This window comes from Rosa rugosa, chromosome 5, assembly GCF_958449725.1.
Source record: "Rosa rugosa chromosome 5, drRosRugo1.1, whole genome shotgun sequence".
Taxonomy (NCBI): Eukaryota; Viridiplantae; Streptophyta; class Magnoliopsida; order Rosales; family Rosaceae; genus Rosa; species Rosa rugosa.
This window is the reverse complement of record NC_084824.1, coordinates 13,525,894-13,546,849: the sequence shown is the minus strand read 5'-3', so window position 1 is coordinate 13,546,849 and position 20,956 is coordinate 13,525,894. Positions and strand designations below refer to the sequence as shown.

General features: G+C 38.4%; 3 protein-coding genes across 6 annotated transcripts; all 3 read right to left on the bottom strand.

The window, feature by feature from the left end:
- Window positions 1–1,955: 1,955 nt before the first annotated feature.
- Window positions 1,956–5,388, bottom strand: LOC133713044 (uncharacterized). 4 transcript variants are annotated; one of them, XM_062139171.1, is made up of 7 exons: window positions 4,913–5,388; window positions 3,910–4,001; window positions 3,632–3,764; window positions 3,297–3,466; window positions 2,911–3,199; window positions 2,384–2,553; window positions 1,956–2,286 (listed from the first exon to the last, which is right to left on the bottom strand). In XM_062139171.1, the coding sequence occupies exons 2-7, from the start codon at window positions 3,935–3,937 to the stop codon at window positions 2,135–2,137; spliced, it is 942 nt and encodes a 313-aa protein (XP_061995155.1). In that variant the 5' UTR covers window positions 3,938–4,001; window positions 4,913–5,388; the 3' UTR covers window positions 1,956–2,134. The 4 variants fall into 4 exon arrangements, with proteins under 4 accessions (XP_061995155.1, XP_061995153.1, XP_061995154.1 ...); XM_062139169.1 differs by having other exon boundaries at window positions 3,632–3,770; window positions 3,910–4,039; window positions 4,913–5,387; XM_062139170.1 differs by having other exon boundaries at window positions 3,632–3,770; window positions 3,910–4,108; window positions 4,913–5,386.
- A 2,878-nt stretch (window positions 5,389–8,266) lies between these two features.
- LOC133713045 (MATH domain and coiled-coil domain-containing protein At3g58210-like) lies at window positions 8,267–9,445 on the bottom strand. Its single transcript, XM_062139172.1, has 3 exons — window positions 9,204–9,445; window positions 8,717–8,892; window positions 8,267–8,617 (listed from the first exon to the last, which is right to left on the bottom strand). The coding sequence occupies exons 1-3, from the start codon at window positions 9,308–9,310 to the stop codon at window positions 8,463–8,465; spliced, it is 438 nt and encodes a 145-aa protein (XP_061995156.1). The 5' UTR covers window positions 9,311–9,445; the 3' UTR covers window positions 8,267–8,462.
- Window positions 9,446–9,548: 103 nt separating this feature from the next.
- LOC133713046 (MATH domain and coiled-coil domain-containing protein At3g58220-like) lies at window positions 9,549–16,318 on the bottom strand. The gene is made up of 4 exons (XM_062139173.1): window positions 16,114–16,318; window positions 10,194–10,237; window positions 9,896–10,034; window positions 9,549–9,762 (listed from the first exon to the last, which is right to left on the bottom strand). Exons 2-4 carry the CDS (start codon window positions 10,219–10,221, stop codon window positions 9,564–9,566), a joined length of 366 nt encoding a protein of 121 aa, XP_061995157.1. The 5' UTR covers window positions 10,222–10,237; window positions 16,114–16,318; the 3' UTR covers window positions 9,549–9,563.
- Between the last annotated feature and the right edge of the window lie 4,638 nt (window positions 16,319–20,956).

The following is a 20,956-nucleotide window of genomic DNA, read 5'->3' as shown; positions in this document are numbered from 1 at the left end:
ATATCTGAATATGTATCATTTGAATTGCAATGTGCTATTCCTGTATCTTAAGACTATGTAAAGTAAAAGGACCTTCTGTGGAAGCTACAGTCATAGTTCTAGAATACAGAATACAAGGTTTGTCTGTTAAAAAACTGAATGGCTTATCAAGAACACTGAGGAAAAAGTGCTATGGCTCCCTCTCCCTCAATGCACCGAATAAGTCACAGACAATATTACTAGTTAATATATATATAAAATTCAACTAGCTTTATTCATTTTAAACAACAAGATTCATAGGGAGAAGGTCTGTAGCTTGTTGTTTGATAGTCAAAGTAACAATAGGCCAACAATTTTGCAACGAGATATTTATTCACACATGTAGACAACATCCATCACAATTATAAAACAAGTTTCATAATATACTAAAGGATGAAAGCTATCTAATAGTGCAATTCCGATACAAAATTATCAACAATCTGTTCATGAAGAAGTTTTGAAAATTTACCCGAGCAAAACTTCAATCCTGACTGCATAGAAACACAAGGCGGAAGCAATCCTTCTATGCAGTCCCTTTAGCGAGCCTTTCTGACCACAAAACAAGAAGCAAAATTGCTTCTTACACCCAGAATTGAAGAACCCCAAATTGGGATTACGATGAACTGAAGACGCATACTCGGCGAGGAACAGAAAATACCCGTTATGAGACAACGGTCAATTAACGTCCTGATATTGTGAATATATCTAATGGGCCGAGTATGGGTCTTAAGTTGTTGTGTTGGATCAGAAACTGGAGGCAGGCCTTCGACCTACTTGCTCGATATAATCTGTAGCTCCTTTAATTAATTAATTAATTTTTTTTTAATTTTTTTTAATTTTTTTTTATTAATAAAACGTTTTAAATTTATTAAACTTCTAGCATGCATGATTTCCGAAGTGGTTTATACAATTGTGATCGTGGCTCTGATACCACATGTAGTCTTAAACTGAAGGATTACTCAACTAAAGACAATCACATATATATAAACACATTAGCTTAAGGCATGCCAGAACAAGTTTGAAAGACAGAAGACATACTTGAAGCTGAGAATGAATTGAGTGCCATGATGAACTGGTCCGGTCTTCTGCAACTGCTCTAGATTCAAGTCTTCTCTTTATGGGGCTGAGATCTTAATACTTGTGTGTAGAGAGTGCAGGGACCTGAACCTATATATAGAGGATGATATCAGGAACTTCCCATAACAGTTTTCCTAAATCAATTAGGTCCTCTACATATAAATCCTGTATCAATATACATTACTTGATTACAAGCACATTAAGTTTCCCAATACAATATGGATTTCAGATACAAATTCCTTATTGTTCCAGGGATAGAATCATCTATGCAATCCCGGTTATTTCATTCAACAGTAATCATATACAATTGTTAAAGTCATAATGTAATTAATGTAAGTCCAACTCTTACATCCTAAACCAGCTAAAAGAAGGGAAACCATTCTCTTGATCGGCGACTCTGGCGTCGGCAACTGGGCAAGTCCAATCTGTTCTCCAGGTTCACCAAGAACGAGTTCAACCTCGAGTCCAAGTCCACCATTGGGGTCGAGTTCGCCACCTTCTCGAATAACAAAGTCATTAGCCGCAATGTTCTTTTGGTTTGAAGTTGAGTTTGGCAAATGTAAGTATTGGAGGGTGCCAGTTTATATAGAGGGACAAGGAGACTTTGTTGGCAGTAACTTAGAGTTGTGATTTGTGAGTGCAATAGGCATATCCAACAGCAATCACAATATGGATGACATTTGAAGATGAGGAATAACCTGCCTAACGAAACATTTAGTTGTTTGCTATCCTCTAAATATGCTGGGACGTTTTGATGATTCTTTTAGATTCTGCATATTTTTACAGTAAAGCGATACATAATCATACATTTATGAATTAAGTAGAACTATAGATTACCAAGAAAACACTTCAACAAAGTTCATAAGTGGCAAATGTTAAAAATCATAGCACTAATGACATTTGCTCATGTTCTTACAATATTCCCTGTTGAAACCTTCTCGTTGTTTGGTACATTAGTTTGGACAAGTTAACTATAGAGCAGTAAACTATAATGACGACCAGTCCTTTGATTCAGGATTCAGGATTCAGGACTAGTTTGCTACAGTACTTTAGAAATTCCATGGACGGTCACCTCTGCTTCTACCATGCAAACATCATTCTTCAAAAACCCATTTTCTACCTGCCTGAAAGATTCTTGTCCAATGAATCTACGCGAACCCAAACTTGTACTGTCACGGAACAAGGCCTTACCTACCAAATGGAAGAAATTATTGTTAGTTGAATACTACAGGTGTATTCCAAATTAACCATCACACTTGGTTATACAAAGAATTAGATTAATCTTTACCACTAGAAAGATCATGATGCTGATGACGAATTTGGTCTAGGATGCGAAATCTATACTCCACAAATAGTTCTGAGTCAGGGGGGAGGGTTATGGGACTAGCCAATTCCAAAAACAGAGAAAGATGACTACCCTTGCCTTCCCCACATCCATCAGGATACAGCTTTATCTTCCTGCAAAACATCCAACGAACACACAGGGAAGGACTAAGAACAGCTATAGATTACCTGCAATACTTAAACTCTTGAACATAAAGTTCTTGCATTCAAGCAAAAATTTAACAAGTTATAAAACAGTGAGTCATCAGCATTTTCAACAAAAACACATTTCAAATTGAATATATGGTTAAAAAACAATATCCCGTTTTGCTATTATGGGGACAATAGTGTTCGCTGAAAACTCACAAATACAAGTAATTGTTTTTTGTATTTGCATGTAAAAATAGAGAGCAGAGGGGGAAGAGATCTCACAATACACGGAATCAAAGCCTTAAAGAGAAAGATATTCAATAGAAGGGAAATCAGAGATACCAATTATAGTCCCCAGCAGTGAACGGTTCAGAGTCAAATTGAGCACCTAAAGATGAAAATTTCTCAACCTTCCAAACATGTTTGCATACAGAGGCTATCTTCATCCTTGCTAGGCACTCGCCCTTGCCTGTTCTTCTTTCTTTACAAACAAAGACCTCGGCTCCAAACACACATGTGTCGTCCACTAGAAATCCATTGGAAACATCAGTAAAATCTTCAAGAGGGATAAGTTTATCGAAACCCACACTACGCATCACCCCATGAAAGCATTTCTTCTTTGTGAAAGCATCTAATCAAAATATACAGAAACAAAAAAGATCAGAAAATGAGCAAAGCGCTTTGCATATAGGAATATATTTATACAGAAGTATATAATTAATTAATACCTTCAAAAACCAAGTAGTTTCCGTTATTCTGATCGAGCAGAAACAATCTGAAATCAACATATACTTCCCAACTACTATCCAGTGAATCTGCTCCAGCTATCACCAAGTAGAGGGAGACGTGGTCTTTTACATTCCTCTTTTTGTTTCCATTTGGGTGAAACACCAGTTTCCTGTAAGCAATCATGGATATTAGCAGCAAATTAAAGCATATATGTACAAATAATATAAGATATTACCATGATTCACTAGTTCCCGGTATCGACGTTGAACAGAAAATAAGATGGAAATAAAAAGAACACATAAACGGGCTAGACTCCAGAATATGAGAATCATACCATTTGTATCCTCCAGCTTTAAACTCCTTTGATTCATATCCATTCTCTGAATATTTTTCACTAAGCAATGAAAAAAACTGTATTTCTACAGAATAATGAGTTGGCGGTGAATCTGAAAATGATCTCAAAACCCCTGAAACTAAATAAATGCAATACAAGAAAGCAATCAAGCATTAGGCATCTATGTGACTATGACATACAGTTTACTGAGGGCATCCATATTAATACCATTGAAAACACATGCTTGGAAACAGATAAATGATATCTTAGTATCTTACCATCTTTTTCCAAGTTAAGGTTGGCCATGGGAAAAAACTTGAGCTCAATCCAAACTTACTATGGATTGCAACAAGACGACCGCCCGTATTGACTATATGAGGACCCAGAAGAGAATTAAAAGCCAAAATACTACAAGAATAGAGTGGACGATGAACAAGAGTCAAGCTAATATACATACACACATGCCTACACTGTACTCTGAAAATGAGTAAAGAGAGAGGAGTCAGTAGCTACACACACACAAGGCCCTTCCACTAAGGGATCTTTTTTTTTGTCTAATTTGATGGATTGATTATGACACCAACATCTGGTTTCCTAGCAATATCTTCATTGTTCAGTTTTTAGGTCTATATAATTAGATCATTTATGCAAATTTTCAGCTAAATTAGTGATCGTTAAGATATCGAACTAGATTAGATCAATGGACGAACGAAATTTGTCCAACCTGAACCGTTCATGTTTATAATTGTAAAATCATAGTTATGAACGGTCACCAATTTAGTTAAAAATTTGCATAAGTGATCTATTTATATAGACCTAAAAACTGAACGGTGAAGATTTTGATAGATGATCGAAAAGTTAGTCTAATGATCGATATCTTAAAATGACCAAAAAAAGATATCTCTCACTAGAAAGGTCTTGTATAAAGAAATTCAGTGGGTAAAGAACTTAATGAAGAACTTAATGACTATATAGCCTATATCCCAGTTAACAAATTTTCATAGTAACTCGATGAAAGATGAATCAAATATGATAAACAGGTCACATAAGCTAGGCCACTTCATAGATTAGAACTAATATTCACAAATTTGAGAAGACCCAGGTGGTAAATCATAATTTAGCAAAAGAAATCACTGCAATAAACCAAAAGTAAACCGAAATTCACCTCAGTTATGGACCGATACCAATCAAACCACAACTAAACATGCTAAAAGAAACGATGATGAAACAGTAGAGTATGATTAGGGTTAGGGATTAGAAATGTAAATTAGAGACTCAAACCTTAAAGTGGCAAGGGTTGTTAGAGAGGGAGAAGAACAGAGATTGAGAGACGGTAATTCTTTTCAATGCAATTAAACGGTGTCGTCGCGGTGTCTCCAACAGAGGCTATCGCTGCCAAAGTGATCGCAGACCGGACTGATGAGCTATTGAGCTTCAGTCGTTTCTCGTCTTAAGGAATAGAGGGGGAGCGGGAGAATAAAACTCTTTTTTTCGGTGGGAGTTTTAAGTTTAGACTGAATTGGGGAGTTTCCTATCGATAAATTTCTTTCTTTTCCTTTCGGTTGAATCTGATTCTGAAGTCCTTGTCAAGTTGATGAATGATTGTGTGGATGCTTTGCACCCTTTGAAGTCTGTGATTAATAGTTGTCAGGCTTTTCAAAGGCAGTTTCAAAGGTGTGAAATAAAGCATATCTACAGGACTACAGGAAAGTAAACAAGTTTGTTGATGTGTTGTCCAAGATCGGATTGGATTCTGAGATTGGAGTGCACTTCATGATGCAGCCTCCTCCACAAGTTATCACCATACTGTTGGATGATTTGTGTGAAACTCCTTGTTTTAAGAGCATACCTAGCTTGTATCTAGTTTCTGATTGTTTTCTATTTGCTGGGCTTTTGGCCCCCATTTAATTTAAAAAAAAAAAAAGACTGAATATGCACGGAGCTTTGGCCTAATGTTTTTCCCGTTTTATTCTTCTTTGACTATTAATAATATTGTCGGGCGTGAGAATGAGCCTGCTATCTAGGATGAGTTCCAAACCCCTTATTAAAAGAAATAAAAATTAAAAAGACTGAATATTCACTCAAGGGGTTTGGTCAAGCGAAAACCTTATTAGACTTGCAAGTTTGACGAATTTGAGATGGATACTCAAAGAGGTTTAGTATTCGATAATCCGCTTGCAAAAAATACCTCATGGGAGAGCTTTATCCAAATCAGATCCTGAGTTGGAGTGGTAGCACACTTTGCCATCATTTATACACAAAAAAGAAGACTGAATATTCGCGGTTTTACCTCTAAAATAACTGAAAAACCAGGATAAAGAGTATTAAAGATACTCTAATGACCTAAGCCAATATACACTTGACCGTCAACACCATTGATTAATTGATTAGTGTTTCGACTAACAAACGAGTGTCGGTCCTACTAATCAATGGTGATTCCATGTTTTATTTTAACAAAAATACAAACGGTTGGCATTAGGGGTGGGCGTCCGGACCCGAAAAACCGAAAGCCCGACCCGAAAAACCGAAAAAAGCCCGATTCGGTTCGGGTTTGATTTTGAAAATATCGGTTCGGTCTAGGGCCCGACCCGAAAATATTATCTCGGTTCGGTCTCGGGTTTTAAATATGGATAGACTGAAAGCCCGAACCCGACCCGTATCTGAGTTGCCACTTGTCTATCTATGATTGGGTGTTATATTAATATATTAAATATTAAAAAAAAAAGAATTAGGGTAACTGGAACCCAATCTCATCCTCTCATTTTCTCAGCCTCTCATTCTCTCAGCCTCCATCAATCCCTCTCTCTCTCTCTCGAAACCAAAGCCTCAAGCCTCAAACTCTCAAAGCCTTCGCTTCTCCGCGGCTCCGCCACTCTCCGTCTGTGAAATCCGCCACTCTCCCTCAAATCTCCCTCCAGAAGTTCGCCGTCGCCGACGATCTCAGTGGACCACCGAGGTCGACCATCACGCGCTGGAGCTCGTCCTCGGGGACGTTGGAGCCGAGGGCCTTGACTCTTGAGGACGTTGCCGAGCTCCGAGGTTGAGATCTTGCAGTCGCCGTTGGAGTCGAAGCTCTTGAAGATGCGGTGGACCTCGTCGAGTCGTCGGTCACGACGGGTTTGGACTTTGGACTTTGGAGTCGGCGACTTTGGTTGGTTCTGCACACAGGAAAAGCTGAATAGCTGATGAACATGAACTGGGCATTTTGGGCCCGAAAAGCCCGAAAAACCGAACCGGCCCGAATGGGTTCGGTTTCTGTCGGTTTTCATTTTAGAAAAAACCCGAACCGGCCCGAACCGACAGTTTCGGGTTCGGTCTCGGTCTCACTAATTTCCGGGCCCGGCCCGACCCGAGCCCAGCCCTAGTTGGCATACTATTTCGATTGAGTATTATATGTTATATATATGTGCATGAAATTTGAATAACTTCATTGTTAGGGTAAATTTTCATATATATTATGACAAATTGGCCAAAAGTAATACCTAAAGGAAAATTTCTCTTGATTGATTACTGTTTTGACTACTTTTAATTTTTAAATACTCTCATCTAATAGTAGTGATTAAGTTTAGGTTTGTTCAGTCCTTAGACGTCAAATTATATCGTAATTATTAATATTGGAGAGAGAGATTGCAACTCATCAAATGTCGTTCACTCGTTCATAATGTTATTGAAAATGAATTCATAATATTGAGAAAGTCCAACATACGGCGGTCGTACCACGTGGCTGATACCCAATCAAAAGTAATGAAATTTTGACTGCATTCCAAAATTACTCTTACCCCATTTTAAAGTGAAATGAGTGTTTTAAGTCCTTGCACGTGCACTGATCGGTCAAACGTACCAAGTTGCTACAGGGAGCAGAGCGTAATTAAGCCCCGTCGAGCCTGCTTCCAAAACGATGTCGCACGACGGCTCTTCTTCAAGTTGCTGCTGCCCTTGTTCGAGATCGAGCTTCAGCAAAGCAAGCAAGCTAAGACGGACGCAATCAGCCAATTACAAGAACAGGTGAACAAAATCGCGACCATTGCTTTCACCACCATCGGAACCCTACAGAGGGACGCCCCACCCGTCCGAATCTCCCCCAATTACCCCGAATCCGAGTCAGCACCACCAGCCAACCCGAACCCGAATCCGACTGACGATGCCACCGATTTTGCGATGCAGCCCAAGCTCATGAGCGCGGATCTAGTCAAAGCAGCCAAGCAGGTCCTCAACCTTTAATCAATTGGATTTGGGTGACATGCAATTTTTTTTTTTTTCTCTTCTCGAATAACAAAGCCACTGGCCGTAACGTTATTTTGAAGCAATTGAACTATCAAAGTGACAAAATTAAGCATTGGAGGGTACCAATTTATATCGAGGGACAAGGATACTTTCTTTGTAGTAATTTTAGGGTTGCGAGTGCAATAGGCGTATCCAACAGCAATGGATGACATTTGCAGGATGAGGAGTGACCTGCCTAGCGAACATTTAGTTGTTTGCTATACTCTAATTATGCTGGGAGGTTTTGATGATTTTTTTAGATATGTGAGTATTAGGGAACCCTGCATATTTTTACAGAAACCATATATTTATGGATTAAGTATAACTATAAATTACCAATAAAACACTTCAACAAAGTTGGTAAGTGGCAGATTTTTCTTATATCATAACACTAATGATATTTGCTCATTCTCTTACAGCATACCCTGTTGAAACCTTGAAATGTTACCAAACAACCACAAAATGATTAGTTATCGTTTTTTCAGTACATTAGTTGGGACAAGTTTACTATAGAGCAGTAAACTATAATGACAAGCAGTCCTTTGATTCAGGATTGAGGACTAGTTTGCTATAGTGCTTTAGAAATTCCATGGACGGTCACCTCTGCTTCCACTATGCAAGCATCATTCTTCAAAAACCCCTTGTCTACCTGCCTGAAAGTTTCTTGTTCAATGAATTTAAGCAAACCCCAAGCTGGAGTACTGCCACGGAACCAGTCCTTACCTACCGGAGGGGAAAAAAAATTGTTAGTTGAATACTACCGGAGTATTACCAAATGTTACCATCATACTTGGTTATACAAAGAATTAGGTCAATCTTTACCACTAGAAGGATGCTGCTGACGATGCTGATGATGAATTTGATCTAGGATGCGAAATCTATACTCCACAAATAGTTCAGAGCCAGGGGGAAGGGTTATGGGACTAGCCAATTCCAAAAACAGAGACAGATGACTACCCTCGCCTTTGCCTTTTCCATTGGGATAAAGCCGTAACTTCCTGCAAAACGTCCAACGAACACATTGGGAAAGACAAAGAACAACTATAGATTACCTGCAGTCTAAATTTAAATTCTTGAACAGAAAGTTCTTGCATTCAAGCAACATTTTAACAAGTTCTACAACAACGAGTCACCCTTGAATATATAGTTAAAAAAAAAAAAAAAAATCCCCTTTTGCTATTGTGGGGATGATAGTGTTCGCAAATACAAGTAATTGTTTTCTGTATTTGCATGTAAAAATAGAGAGCAGGAGATATCACAATACATGGAATCAAAGCCTTAATATGAGTAGAAGGGAAATCAGAGATACCAATTATAGCCCCCAGCAGTGAACGGTTCAGACTCATAAAATTCAGCACCCAAAGATGAAAATTTCTCAACCTTCCAAACATGTTTGCATACAGAGGCTATCTTCATCGTTGCTAGGCACTCGCCTTTGCCTGTTCTTCTTTCTTTACAAACAAAGACCTAGGCTCCAAACACACATGTGTCGTCCACTAGAAATCCATTGGAAACATCATTAAAATCTTCAAGAGGGATAAGTTTATCGAAACCTGCACTACGCATTGCCCCATGAAAGCATGTCTTCTTTGCTAAAGCATCTAATCAAAATACACAGAAACAAAAAAGATCAGAAAATTAGCAAAGCGCTTTGCATATAGGAATATATTTATACTGAAGTAAATAATTGATTTATACCTTCAAAAACCAAGTAGTTTCCCTTATTCTGATCGAGCAGAAACAGTCTGAAATCAACATATACTTCCCAACTACTATCTAGTGAATCTGTTCCAGCTATTACCAAGTAGAGGGAGATGTGGTCTTTTACATTCTTCTTTTTGTTTCCATTTGGGTGAAACACCAGTTTCGATATTAGCAGAAAATTAAAGCATGCATGTACAAATAATATAAGAAATTACCATGATTCACTAGTTCCTGGTATCCACGTTGAACATAAAATAAGATGTAAAAAGTCTAGACTCTAGAATATGAGAATCATACCATTTGTACCCTCCAGCTTCAAACTCCTTCGATTCATATCCATTCTCTGAGTACGTTTCAATAAGCAACGAAAACAACTGTATTTCTACGGAGTAATGAGTTGGCGGTGAATCTGAAAATGATCTCAAAACACCTGAAACTAGATAAATGCAATACAAGAAGGCAATCAAGCATTAGGCATCCATGTGACCATGACATACAATTACTGAGGTCATCCATAATGATTAACTGTGGAATTTCTTTTTATTTAATACCATTTAAAACTTGGAAACAGATAAAGGATATTTTAGTATCTTACCATCTTTTTCCAAGTTAAGGTTTGCCATGGGAAAAAATCAATCCTGTTATAAATATTATATATATGTGGCTGTCCACTGTAAATACTCATTAGTTATGTCTTTATGATGTAAACATTACTCCTATATAAAGGGGTCTAATGAGAATGAAATACATACTTCTACCTTCTCCATATTCTGTTTCTCGCTTCTATCTCTATATTTTTCTCTAGTTTATAACACGTTATCAGCACGAATTTGCTCTTATTTTTTTTCTTCTTCTTCTTTGAACTCCATGATGATCCGCAAGCCTTATGGTGCAACATAGTTGCTTATGTCCAAGGCTAATGATCTATGAGTTTTTCTTCTTTCTCTCCTAGATGAATATCAATTTTCTTTATGCGATCATTTACATGTATTTGTATGTATCTTTTATATAATTTAATTGTTGAAAATTTATATTTCATATTCGACAATGAGAACTACATGTTCCATTGCTCAAGACTCGAGTCCTCTGACCGAGTAGTCTTAGAACCTATGGTTCTATAGACATCACACGAATATTTTTCTCGTGTGTTCCCTATGGGATCCATTGTTCATATTTATGAACATTTTGAAACTCTGTTTCGTACATGATTTTTATATCATTTTTCATAGAACATACTGTTCTAATAATTATGAATCCTGATATATCTCATCTTTTCTCTTTGTAGAAAGATGACGCATCTCACAAAATTGGACTTTGAACCTCTTAAAATTTCTGGCAAGAACTATTTGATGCTGAAATTCACCTTATGGCTAAAAACCTTGGAAATGCCATCAAAGTTGACAATAAGTCATCTGTGCAAGATCCCGTCAAACCTATGATTTTCTTGCGTTATCATCTGATAAGATCCTAAAAGATGATTACCTTACAGTGAAAGATCCACTTGAGATTTGGCAAGCATTGGCTGATCGATTTGCTCACCAGAAAACCATTGTTCTATCTAGAGCACGATATGAATGGACGTATTTTTGCGCCTTCAGAACTTTAAATCTGTCACTGATTTTCAATTCCACTATACATATTTTTTTTTTTTTTGAAAAATATCATGTCGATATATTAATATTACTCAGGCCAGAAAGGACCATTACATATCCTCCCTCTACCATCTCTGGGCAGATAAAGAGTTTGTGGTAAAACCACAGCGATACATAGATTAGGTCCGATCATTTGACGGTACCCATACTCACTTATTCAAGAAAGCCTATAAACTATGTTACAAAGACAAGTAAATAGGCTAGGTAAATAAAACCTAAATGAGACTCAGCCCTAGAAGGCTGACCCATTCCTCATGAGGCCCAAGATAAGGCCCAAAGACCTCATCCCAGTCCCAAAAAGAGTAAGCAAGCCCAAAAGGCCCAGCCAATCTCGGCGCCGCGCAACCTTCTAGCAGCTCCGTGTCTCGGACTCCACTGCCACCTGACGCTGCGACGACCACCAAGTGCAACCACAGAGACGGTTGCACCATCAGGACATCCCCGCCCAAGCCATTGAACATCGAATCTGAACGGAACCAGATTGACGAGAAAGGCTGGATGAGGAGTTTGATAAGCCAAATCAACAGCGCCAGCGCCGATAGCGTTAAAACCATCCACCAGAGCAGGAGCCATCCACCACTGTGCACCACCGCAATCGAGAGCGCCACTCCATCTCTGCATGCTTCACCGCCGGCAGCGCCCAAGCGGAGCCTCTCACCTCGCCTTGACGTCCCTGGCCAGGACGAAGTAGATCGATCCACAGTCCCCATTAAAACCAGGGCTTCAGCAGCAAATTGGGATTGAGAGAGGCCTAGCCTTGGCCTCGTGGAGGAGACAGTAGCCGTCATGCTCAATGAGTCCGATGACAAAGAAATTGGAATAGGTTGCCATCGATGATGGAGGAGAGGCCAAGGGCGCAATCCTAGTGGACCTCCAATGCGATCGCCCATATCCCAACACCCCGCGCCAGATCTGATCGAGATCATCTTGACAAGGAGTGCCTCGATTTGGGGTTGATCGATCTTGTTCCGTCCTTCGCCGAAGAAGACTAGGTTCCCCAGATCAGGTAAAGCAATAGGCAGAGGGCAATCAGGTTGCTCTGCACTTCCATGGTGTTGAGTCGGAACCCGCACCATCATATTCCATCCTTTGTTGCTGTGTAATGGCCAGAGCCATGGCTGGCTTAGAGATCGGCTGTTGGTGGCCGGAGGTAGATAGCCTAGCCTCGGTGGGCTAGGGTTGAGGAAGAGCGGCGCTGCTCTCATAGGGTAGGCATGTTTGATTATTATCCGCACCCGTTAATCAGTTGGACGTTGATAGTCGTCTTTGCATCATTCCTGAAAGTCTAATTCCACTATATATATGATTACCTCTCAACTAAAGTTATGTGGAGAATCTGTTAGTGAAGATAACAATGGAAAACATATTGATTAAATGATTAGCGGCGGTTTTTCTTGACACCGATAAATTTTAAGCCTATGTTTAGACGCTTTTTTTGTCTCTATTTATTTTGTTTAGTCATTTTAAGCCTATGTTTTGGCACCGATTAAACGTAATTATGTTTCATTATCTTTATCTGTTTAATCATATTTATTATGTTTAAATTACATTTATTACAATTCTTTCATAACTGAATTTGTCATGAGTATTTGTTGCAAGAGCTACAATTATCATGATAACGTTTTCAATTACCATTATCTGGTAGTTATTGTTATTAATAACTCATTTTATTACTATTCTCCGGTAATTATTGTTGTAAATAGCTCATTTTATTATCATTATTTGATTCTTATCATAGTTATTTATATTAATGTCTTATGATTATTTTTGTCATATCTACCTCATATGATTATGTCGTTTGTGAAAAAATAACAAAATTATTTTCTATCGCTGGGACTTGAACCCAGGTTTTTTTGGATGCGATCGAACCAAATATCCTAACCAACTAGACTACAACAAATTTATGATTATTTTGTTATAATGTTATATTAATGCATATTTCAATTACTGACTCTAAATGAATCTGCCTCTATTTTGACATATGGTACTCACATATTGGTATCAAAAATATTAATTATATTTCCTACAGAATCGAGGTATGTATTTTTCATGAGTTTGACGACTTCAATTTGATCTCCTCTTATTATCTTATCTAATAATTTGATATAAAATTGTCAATTTATAATGAGATCGAAACTACATGTTTCTTGATTCAATTTCATGAGGACTTAAAATTCCTCCGCTGATTGTTATACAATCAAATAGATCGAAACCTCTTGTTTCTTGATCTCCAATTATGTTAGGACCTTTGTCCCTTCTCTTTATGAGTACATGTGAACCTCTGTTCACTCCACTCTTAGAACATGCTTCTAATTGTGAAGACTCAAACCAAATGTTTTGAGTATGAGGGCTATGATCCCTAAATCTATTATTTATTGGAGGATATGCTTATACTCATATGGACTACTGTCCCAGACTCAAATTTGAGTATATAATTTTGACATTTGTTTTCAGTGTCAAACAATAATATGAACCACGTGTTCATTAATAAATTCATTTTGAACCATGAATGTTCATGATAAATATAATGACAAACATAGTTGTCTTTCATGCATATAATGCAACTATGGACATGATCCATTGCAATTGTTGATAATTTTTCACAATTGATGCTTCAAAAAGCTAAGGTAACAGTCATCTTGAGCTGCAGATCTTGATTGATGACTCCAACTAAGCTCGTATTATGTTACCTATGTGGAATACCATTGCATATATTTGGTGATGAAATTTTCACCTAAATTAAGTTGTATTGATCAACTATAAGTATACTACTGTATACTGTATCATGAATTAAAATTTCATTGAGCCAAATAAATTTATTTTGGCGTGACTAATGTGTCATTACTATGTCATGTAGACTCATCTACATACATACTCTACATTATTGTATAATACAACAATAATTGCAAACTTTCCTAACGAGGATATTATAATTTATCGCATATCTGCGAGTTGTCACTTTAATAAGACAATTCTCCCGTCATTAGGGGGATAAATATTATGAAAAACGATACGAATTGGTGTTTGATATTTGTCCACCATGTCTTATCATTATCTTAAGAAAAATTCTCAATCAATTATGAGAAATTGAGAAAGTGACACTTATTAATGACAAGTTTTTGACCTAAAAATTGGTTTGGGCTCGCCACCCACCAATGGATTTACAATCCAAATTTTTTGCACGCATATTTTGCGAATGGTCAAACTAGATGGTCTTCCCGCTGTTAGGGGAAGGAAACACTATTGTAACGGCGTGCATTATGTGGGATATATCCACCAAGTCCAATGTTTTAATCGCCCTGTAAGGGAAAATTATACAAGCCCTATAACGCTCTTCATGAGGTTATACAACGATCCACATTCTTTAATTAATTTGTCATTGAGAGACAACAAATGCCCTAAAAGAGGCATGGGTACCTGATATGAATAAGCTTTTATAGCTAATGCATGCATATATTTTGAATGTGTGATAGATCTCTAATTGATGATCATTGATGATATCTCATCTGTAGTAGCTACTAAATATCATCAAGGGCTGTTTACTACCACGTTTCATTGTATCGACAAATTATACTATTGGCCAAATTGGAAAGAGGCAATTCCAATGAATTTAAATATTGTAAACGTGATGATATACTTGGACTTTATCTACCCTAAAAATTACAAAGGGTGTACTAAAGTGAATTGAAATCACTATGACACAAGTCTCTTTATAGAGACATGGGCTTATCATTCTTCTCCAAGCGATAACTTTTCTATAAGTACAGTGTTACATATAGCTATTATATTGACGAGAGGCTTATAGCAGGTTGTCATGATTATTATGAAGATCTTAAAGGCAAATTGCTAAAAGCAAATCCCCAAATGTGTCATTATAAGCATATTGCTTAATCAAATCCTTGACCGATTCATATTGCCAAAGGCAAGTCCATGAATAAAAGAGCTTAAAGCTCACTCATGGAATCAAAAGTCTAAAGCTCATACATACTCATTCAATTATGGTCAAAGTGACTTATTGCCTCAATGAGTACTATGACAAGACTAAGAAATCGAATTCGAATCATGCTCACAATGTTGCAACATATTCTAACTTCCACAAAGTTATGAATTTATCTAGAGCTCATATTGAGCCTATATGAAATTATCAATTACACTAATTGATATTTATGGCTAAGTATGCCATACTTAAATTTCAATGCTCGGAATATTGTATAAAGGTAAATGTGTCAATTGTTGTTCCTTTATATTGTTATTCTTTGCTAATATCTTTATCTATAATTTGAGCATATGAAATTGGTTCTACTTGAGGTAAGATTCATTAAGAACATCATAGTTTTATTGGTAATGCCCTAACTTTTGCAGGAATTGCAATTCATGATCAGTCCCCTTTATGCAAAGCACACATAGTCTCACCTATGTGATCGACACACCATATCTAATATATATGGTGCATGTATTTTATTACATACATGACTGAAGCTTGCAACAATCAGGGGGAGATTCTCATCAGGGGGAGCATTCAAAATCATGCTACCTAGGACATATGCGCGTTGTACTCTTTTTCTCCTTCGACCAGGGTTGTTTTTGTCCCACTGGGTTTTTGTTACCTGGCAAGGTGTTTGACGAGGCAACATTAAGCGCGTCCAACACCATATCATTTAGTGGTGAACATCCAAGGGGGAGTGTTATAAATATTGTATATATGTGGCTGTCCACTGTAAATACTCATTAGTTATGTCCTTATGATGTAAACATTACTCCTATATAAAGGGGTCTAATGAGAATGAAATACATACTTCTACCTTCTCCATATTCTGTTTCTCGCTTCTATCTCTATATTTTTCTCTAGTTTATAACAAATCCAAACTTATTATGGATTGCATCAAGACGACCGCCCGTATTGACTATATGAGGACCGAGAAGAGAATTAAAAGCCAAAATACAACAAGGATATAGTGGCGGATGAACAAGAGTCAAGCTAACATATACACACACACATGCCTACTGTACTCTGAAAATCAGTAAAGAGAGAGGAGTCAGTAGCCACTAGCCACACACACATACTAGTCATGCCTCAATTGGGCTTTTGACACTAGTCCCTACTGCAAAGTGTGCTTGGTTTTATTTTTTTGGTGATGTAAACGTCGTAAACTTGCAATTGGGCGTTCGGTTTCCTTAACCTCGTTTTTACTTCGCTACCAAGCAAGTCCGCATGCCTACACTGTACTCTGAAAATGAGTAAAAAGAGAGGAGTCAGTAGCCACACACACTTTTTTCTTTTGTCCTTTACTAACCAAGAGCCAAAAGAAAATTAGTCGGTAAAGAACTTACTGACTATATTGTCTATATCCCAGTTAACAAATTTCACAATAACCCGATGAAAGATCAATCAAATATGATAAAGTCACAGATGCTAGGCCACTTGATAGATTACAACTAATACTCACAAATTTAAGAAGACCTAGATAAAAAAAAAAAAAAAAAGCACTACAATAATAAGAAAACCGAAATTCACCTCAGTTATGGATCCGATACCAATCAAAACACCCCTAAACATGCTAAAAGAAACGATGATGAAACAGTAGATTATGATTAGGGTTAGGGATTAGAAATGTAAATTAGAGTTTCGCACCTTAGAGTGGCAAGGGTTGTTAGAGAGTTAGAAGAACAGAGATTGAGAGACGGTAGTTCAATGCAATTAAACGGTGTCGTCGTGGTATTTCCAAAAGATGCTATCGCTGGGAAAGTGATCACAGACCTGACTGATGAGCTTCAGTCGTTTCTCGTCTTAAAGAATAGAGGAAGCGGGAGAATAAAAATCTTTTAGGTGGGAGTTTTTAAGCATTGGATCAAGGGTGCATTAAACGATCATAGTGTTCAAGTAAATCCAGAATATGTGTCTGGCCCAAACTCGAGGTTTCTTGATCTAATTGTAATAGAGTTTTGAATTAGAGATATTCATAGATATCGGATTAATTGTACGATTATCTTTCCTTGTACAACTCTAGAGAATTATGTCTTGTAATCCTCTATCTATATAAAGAAAGAGGCTCCTATTATCAATGAAAGCACGACTCAATTATCTCCCAAGTTAGCACGTTATCAGCACGAAGCCCTAACCCTGAAACCCTAAAATTGTAGCCTTCAAACCCTACCAACCACCGCCGCATATATTGAAGCCCCCAATCCCAGGAGTCTAGAACCGGCGGCGCCACCTCCAGAAGCTGTTGGAAAATTACCGAACCGGCCCTCCATGTAGAGAAAAATATCCATGTCTGGTTCACAAGCTTCCAGACCACCTTTCACCGTCAAACTTGGCCAACATCGCCACCCCGACGCCAAGCTTCAGGAACTGGGACCAGTACCCCAGGAACCAGCCAAAAACAGACCAGGCCAGCAGGCAGAACTTCTGCAGCTTGAACCGCCTACAACTTTTCCGGCGACTTTTCGGGCCAAATTTTCCGTCAACCTATTTCAAGGTATTTTTTACTAAAAGTTTCCTTTTTTGAGTTTTTATTCAATTTATCTTCTTTTTCTCGGGGACTTGCAAACTCCCTTCTTCTACCCCCTTTTCTTCATCATAGGGGAGACCAAATTAAGCCAAACTGTGGGGGTTCGTGCTCACTCTAAGCTTGGAGCTTGTTGAGATCTCCAAACTTAGAGTTTGTAGAGATTTTATGATCGACCACTTACGTCATTGTTTCGATCTAATCCAATACCTCTTGGAATTGAATTTATTGGAAGCGATTATGCTCAGAAATTCCTAATTAATTTCTTGGGAACAATCACGCTCGGAAATTTTATATGTTTTCGTGGTAACTTTTTCCGCTCCAAAACTAACCTTTTTTCTTGTTCTCTTTCAGGATGAGTAACCTAAACAAATTGGACTTTGCTCCATTAGGAACAACTGGCTCTGGATGTCACAGGTGGGTTCGCGATGTCCGCTAGCATCTCAAGGCCGATGGAATTCTGGATACGATACATGCTAACAGTTGAGCAAGCTCAAGCTTTGGAAGCAAATAGAGCAGCCTTAGAGGCAAATAAGGCGAAAGCCATCATCCTAATGACTCGTCATATGGATGATTCGCTCCAGTACGAGTGTATGAATGAAGAAGATCCCAGAAGGCTACTTGGGAAGGTAACTGCCAAAATAGGCAAACACGGAACCGAAGAGGTCAACGTGGAAAGAGAGGAGGCAACGCCTCTGGCCATGTTGGTGGCACCACCAACACTAAGAGCCATCTAAATGACGCTTTCAAAGTGCCTCAATCAATGGAGTCTGAGCAAAGAGATGTATATTCTCGATGTGGAGTATCCGGTCATTGGGCACACATTTGTAGAGCTCGTGAAGAAATTGTCACCACCTACAAAGCATATTCTGAAGCAAAAGAAGCTCACTATGTGGAACAAGAAGATCAAGAAGATGATCTAGAGTGAAGGGTTGAAGACTACAAATCTGTCTGGGATCAATAGATCGCCAATTCTGTTTAAGTCTTTATTTTTTCAAGAGATGTAATAGGCAATTGCAATATACTTTGTAGTAAATGCCATTGGTTCTTCACATAGGCTCATCCAAAATGAGTATGTTGCCTAGGAAGGTTTTGAGATAAATGGTACTTAAGCAAGCTTTGCTCCACCGACATCTCTCTACTCACCTGGTCATATTTATTTTGGAGTTACCGAAATAAGTCAAACGACTACCTTTGTTTTGCATTAGCTAGCATTTGGATTAGATGCTCCTAATGGTTAAGAGACAATGATGTACTCCGTTGACTTATGAATAAAATTTCGAGTTCTTTTCATTATGACTCCATTTTGATTTTGAGCATATTACTTTGTGACTACGATGGCTGGACCATCAGTATTAGTTCAAGGACATGGAATAGCCCAAGTTCCCTTTGTCAAATGACACCTTGATTAATGTCGCAAAATCTCTCTACGCTCTTAGGGCCAAACACACCCTATTGAGCTATTCGAGCCAATGGATTCCATGCAAAAACGCATGTAGAGAACGGAAATGAGTTCCTTTGCAATACCTCTAATGATTGCGAGCAAATGCGCATCTTAGAAGTTTATGTGTCTCTCTAGTGGACTCTATGTCACTATTCGAGCTATTAAATCCAATAAAGTTATTAGAGAAGATCTCTTGGATTTAGACACATATTGGCCTCGTCAAGACAGGTTAGGTCATCCTAGTCATGATATGATAATCCTCTTCTGGGCTGAGTGCTACGGCAAAAAGGTCCTCGGCATGAACGAGCTCTGGGTCAAGCACTGCGAGATCAGTCACACCGGCTTCTTCAAGGACCTAGGCATGACCGTTCTTATCAGCCAGGTCAATAGCCTCCGCAAAATGAACCGCCCAGTAGTCGGCGTCGGATGCGCTTCCACCAACGACACCTCCACCGCCTTATCCGCCTACTGCGCTTCCGCGGGGATCCCCTCCATTGCAATTTCTGCCGACGAATAAGATCTTGATGGCACAGTTGGTCCAGCCCATTGCAAATGGGGCTTTTGTGCTGAGCATTGACATAGATTTCGATGGGTGTATGCAACTGATTCGAGAAGTGACTGTAGGAGAACGATGATTTGGTGCCCAGAGCTTTTCTCTGGGTGCCCAAATCAATTTCCTTCTTTCGTTTGTTTCTTCTTCATTTTTTGGGTAAAATTAGCAGAAGGCCCAGAAGGAAAGAAAAATGAAAAAAAAAAGAAAAAGTTATATTGGAGCAATAGAGGTATGTTACATGTCTATTGGGGGGCAATAGACGTTTTGAATTCATGTAATCTTCTTGTTTTTTTTCTTCTTTAATCGAAGTTTTATTTGTCTAAATTTAGAGAGATTAGTTCTCATTCCGGCGACTGAAAGTTCTATTGGGGGGCAATAGACGTTTTGAATTGATGTAATCTCCTTGTTTTTTTTCTTTAATCAAAGTTTATTTATCTAAATTTAGGGAGATTAGTTCCCATTCCGTAGATCGAAAGTTCTATTGGAGGGCAATAGACGTCTATTAGGGAAATAGAGGTTTATTGGGGGGCAATAAACCTATCTAACAACCTGTGAGATCTCCGACAACCTCTTTGAGGACCTCCGGCAAGGTTTTTAGAGAAGTCCGGTGCGTGGCAACTGGTAACATACTTTATGCATTAATAGAGATTTGCTTACAGGTGGACCGCTGATGATTGCGGGACAATATGTGGCGATGCAAAAATGGAAGCCTGATTTCGATTCAACGAACTACCGTGTTACCCACCTAGCTGTTTGGGTGCGGATTGCTGGTTTGGATATCCGTTATTTCAAGCTTGATTCTCTTACTCAAATTGGTAATCTCCTTGGTGAGACTGTTAAAGTGGACCTGCATACTGCTGCCCAAGCAAGAGGTAAGTATGCAAGAATTTGTGTTGAATTGGATTTAGCAAAGCCTTTGCGAGCTGAATTACAGGTGAAGAGCACTTGGTATAGAATAGAGTATGAATGTATGCCTACTTTCTGTTATATTTGTGGTACTGTTGGGCACACAAAAGCAAACTGTCCTGAAAGCAAGGAGAAGGAGAATGCCCCTGTAATATCAACCAAAACTGTTACTGATGGAAACATGGTGTCCATGGAAGCGGAAGCTCCTGTCCCCAAACCTCAGGTGGATCAGAATATTATAGAAATGGGAAAGGATGTAGATGGTACCAATGTGGTCGGCCTTGGGCCATGGAA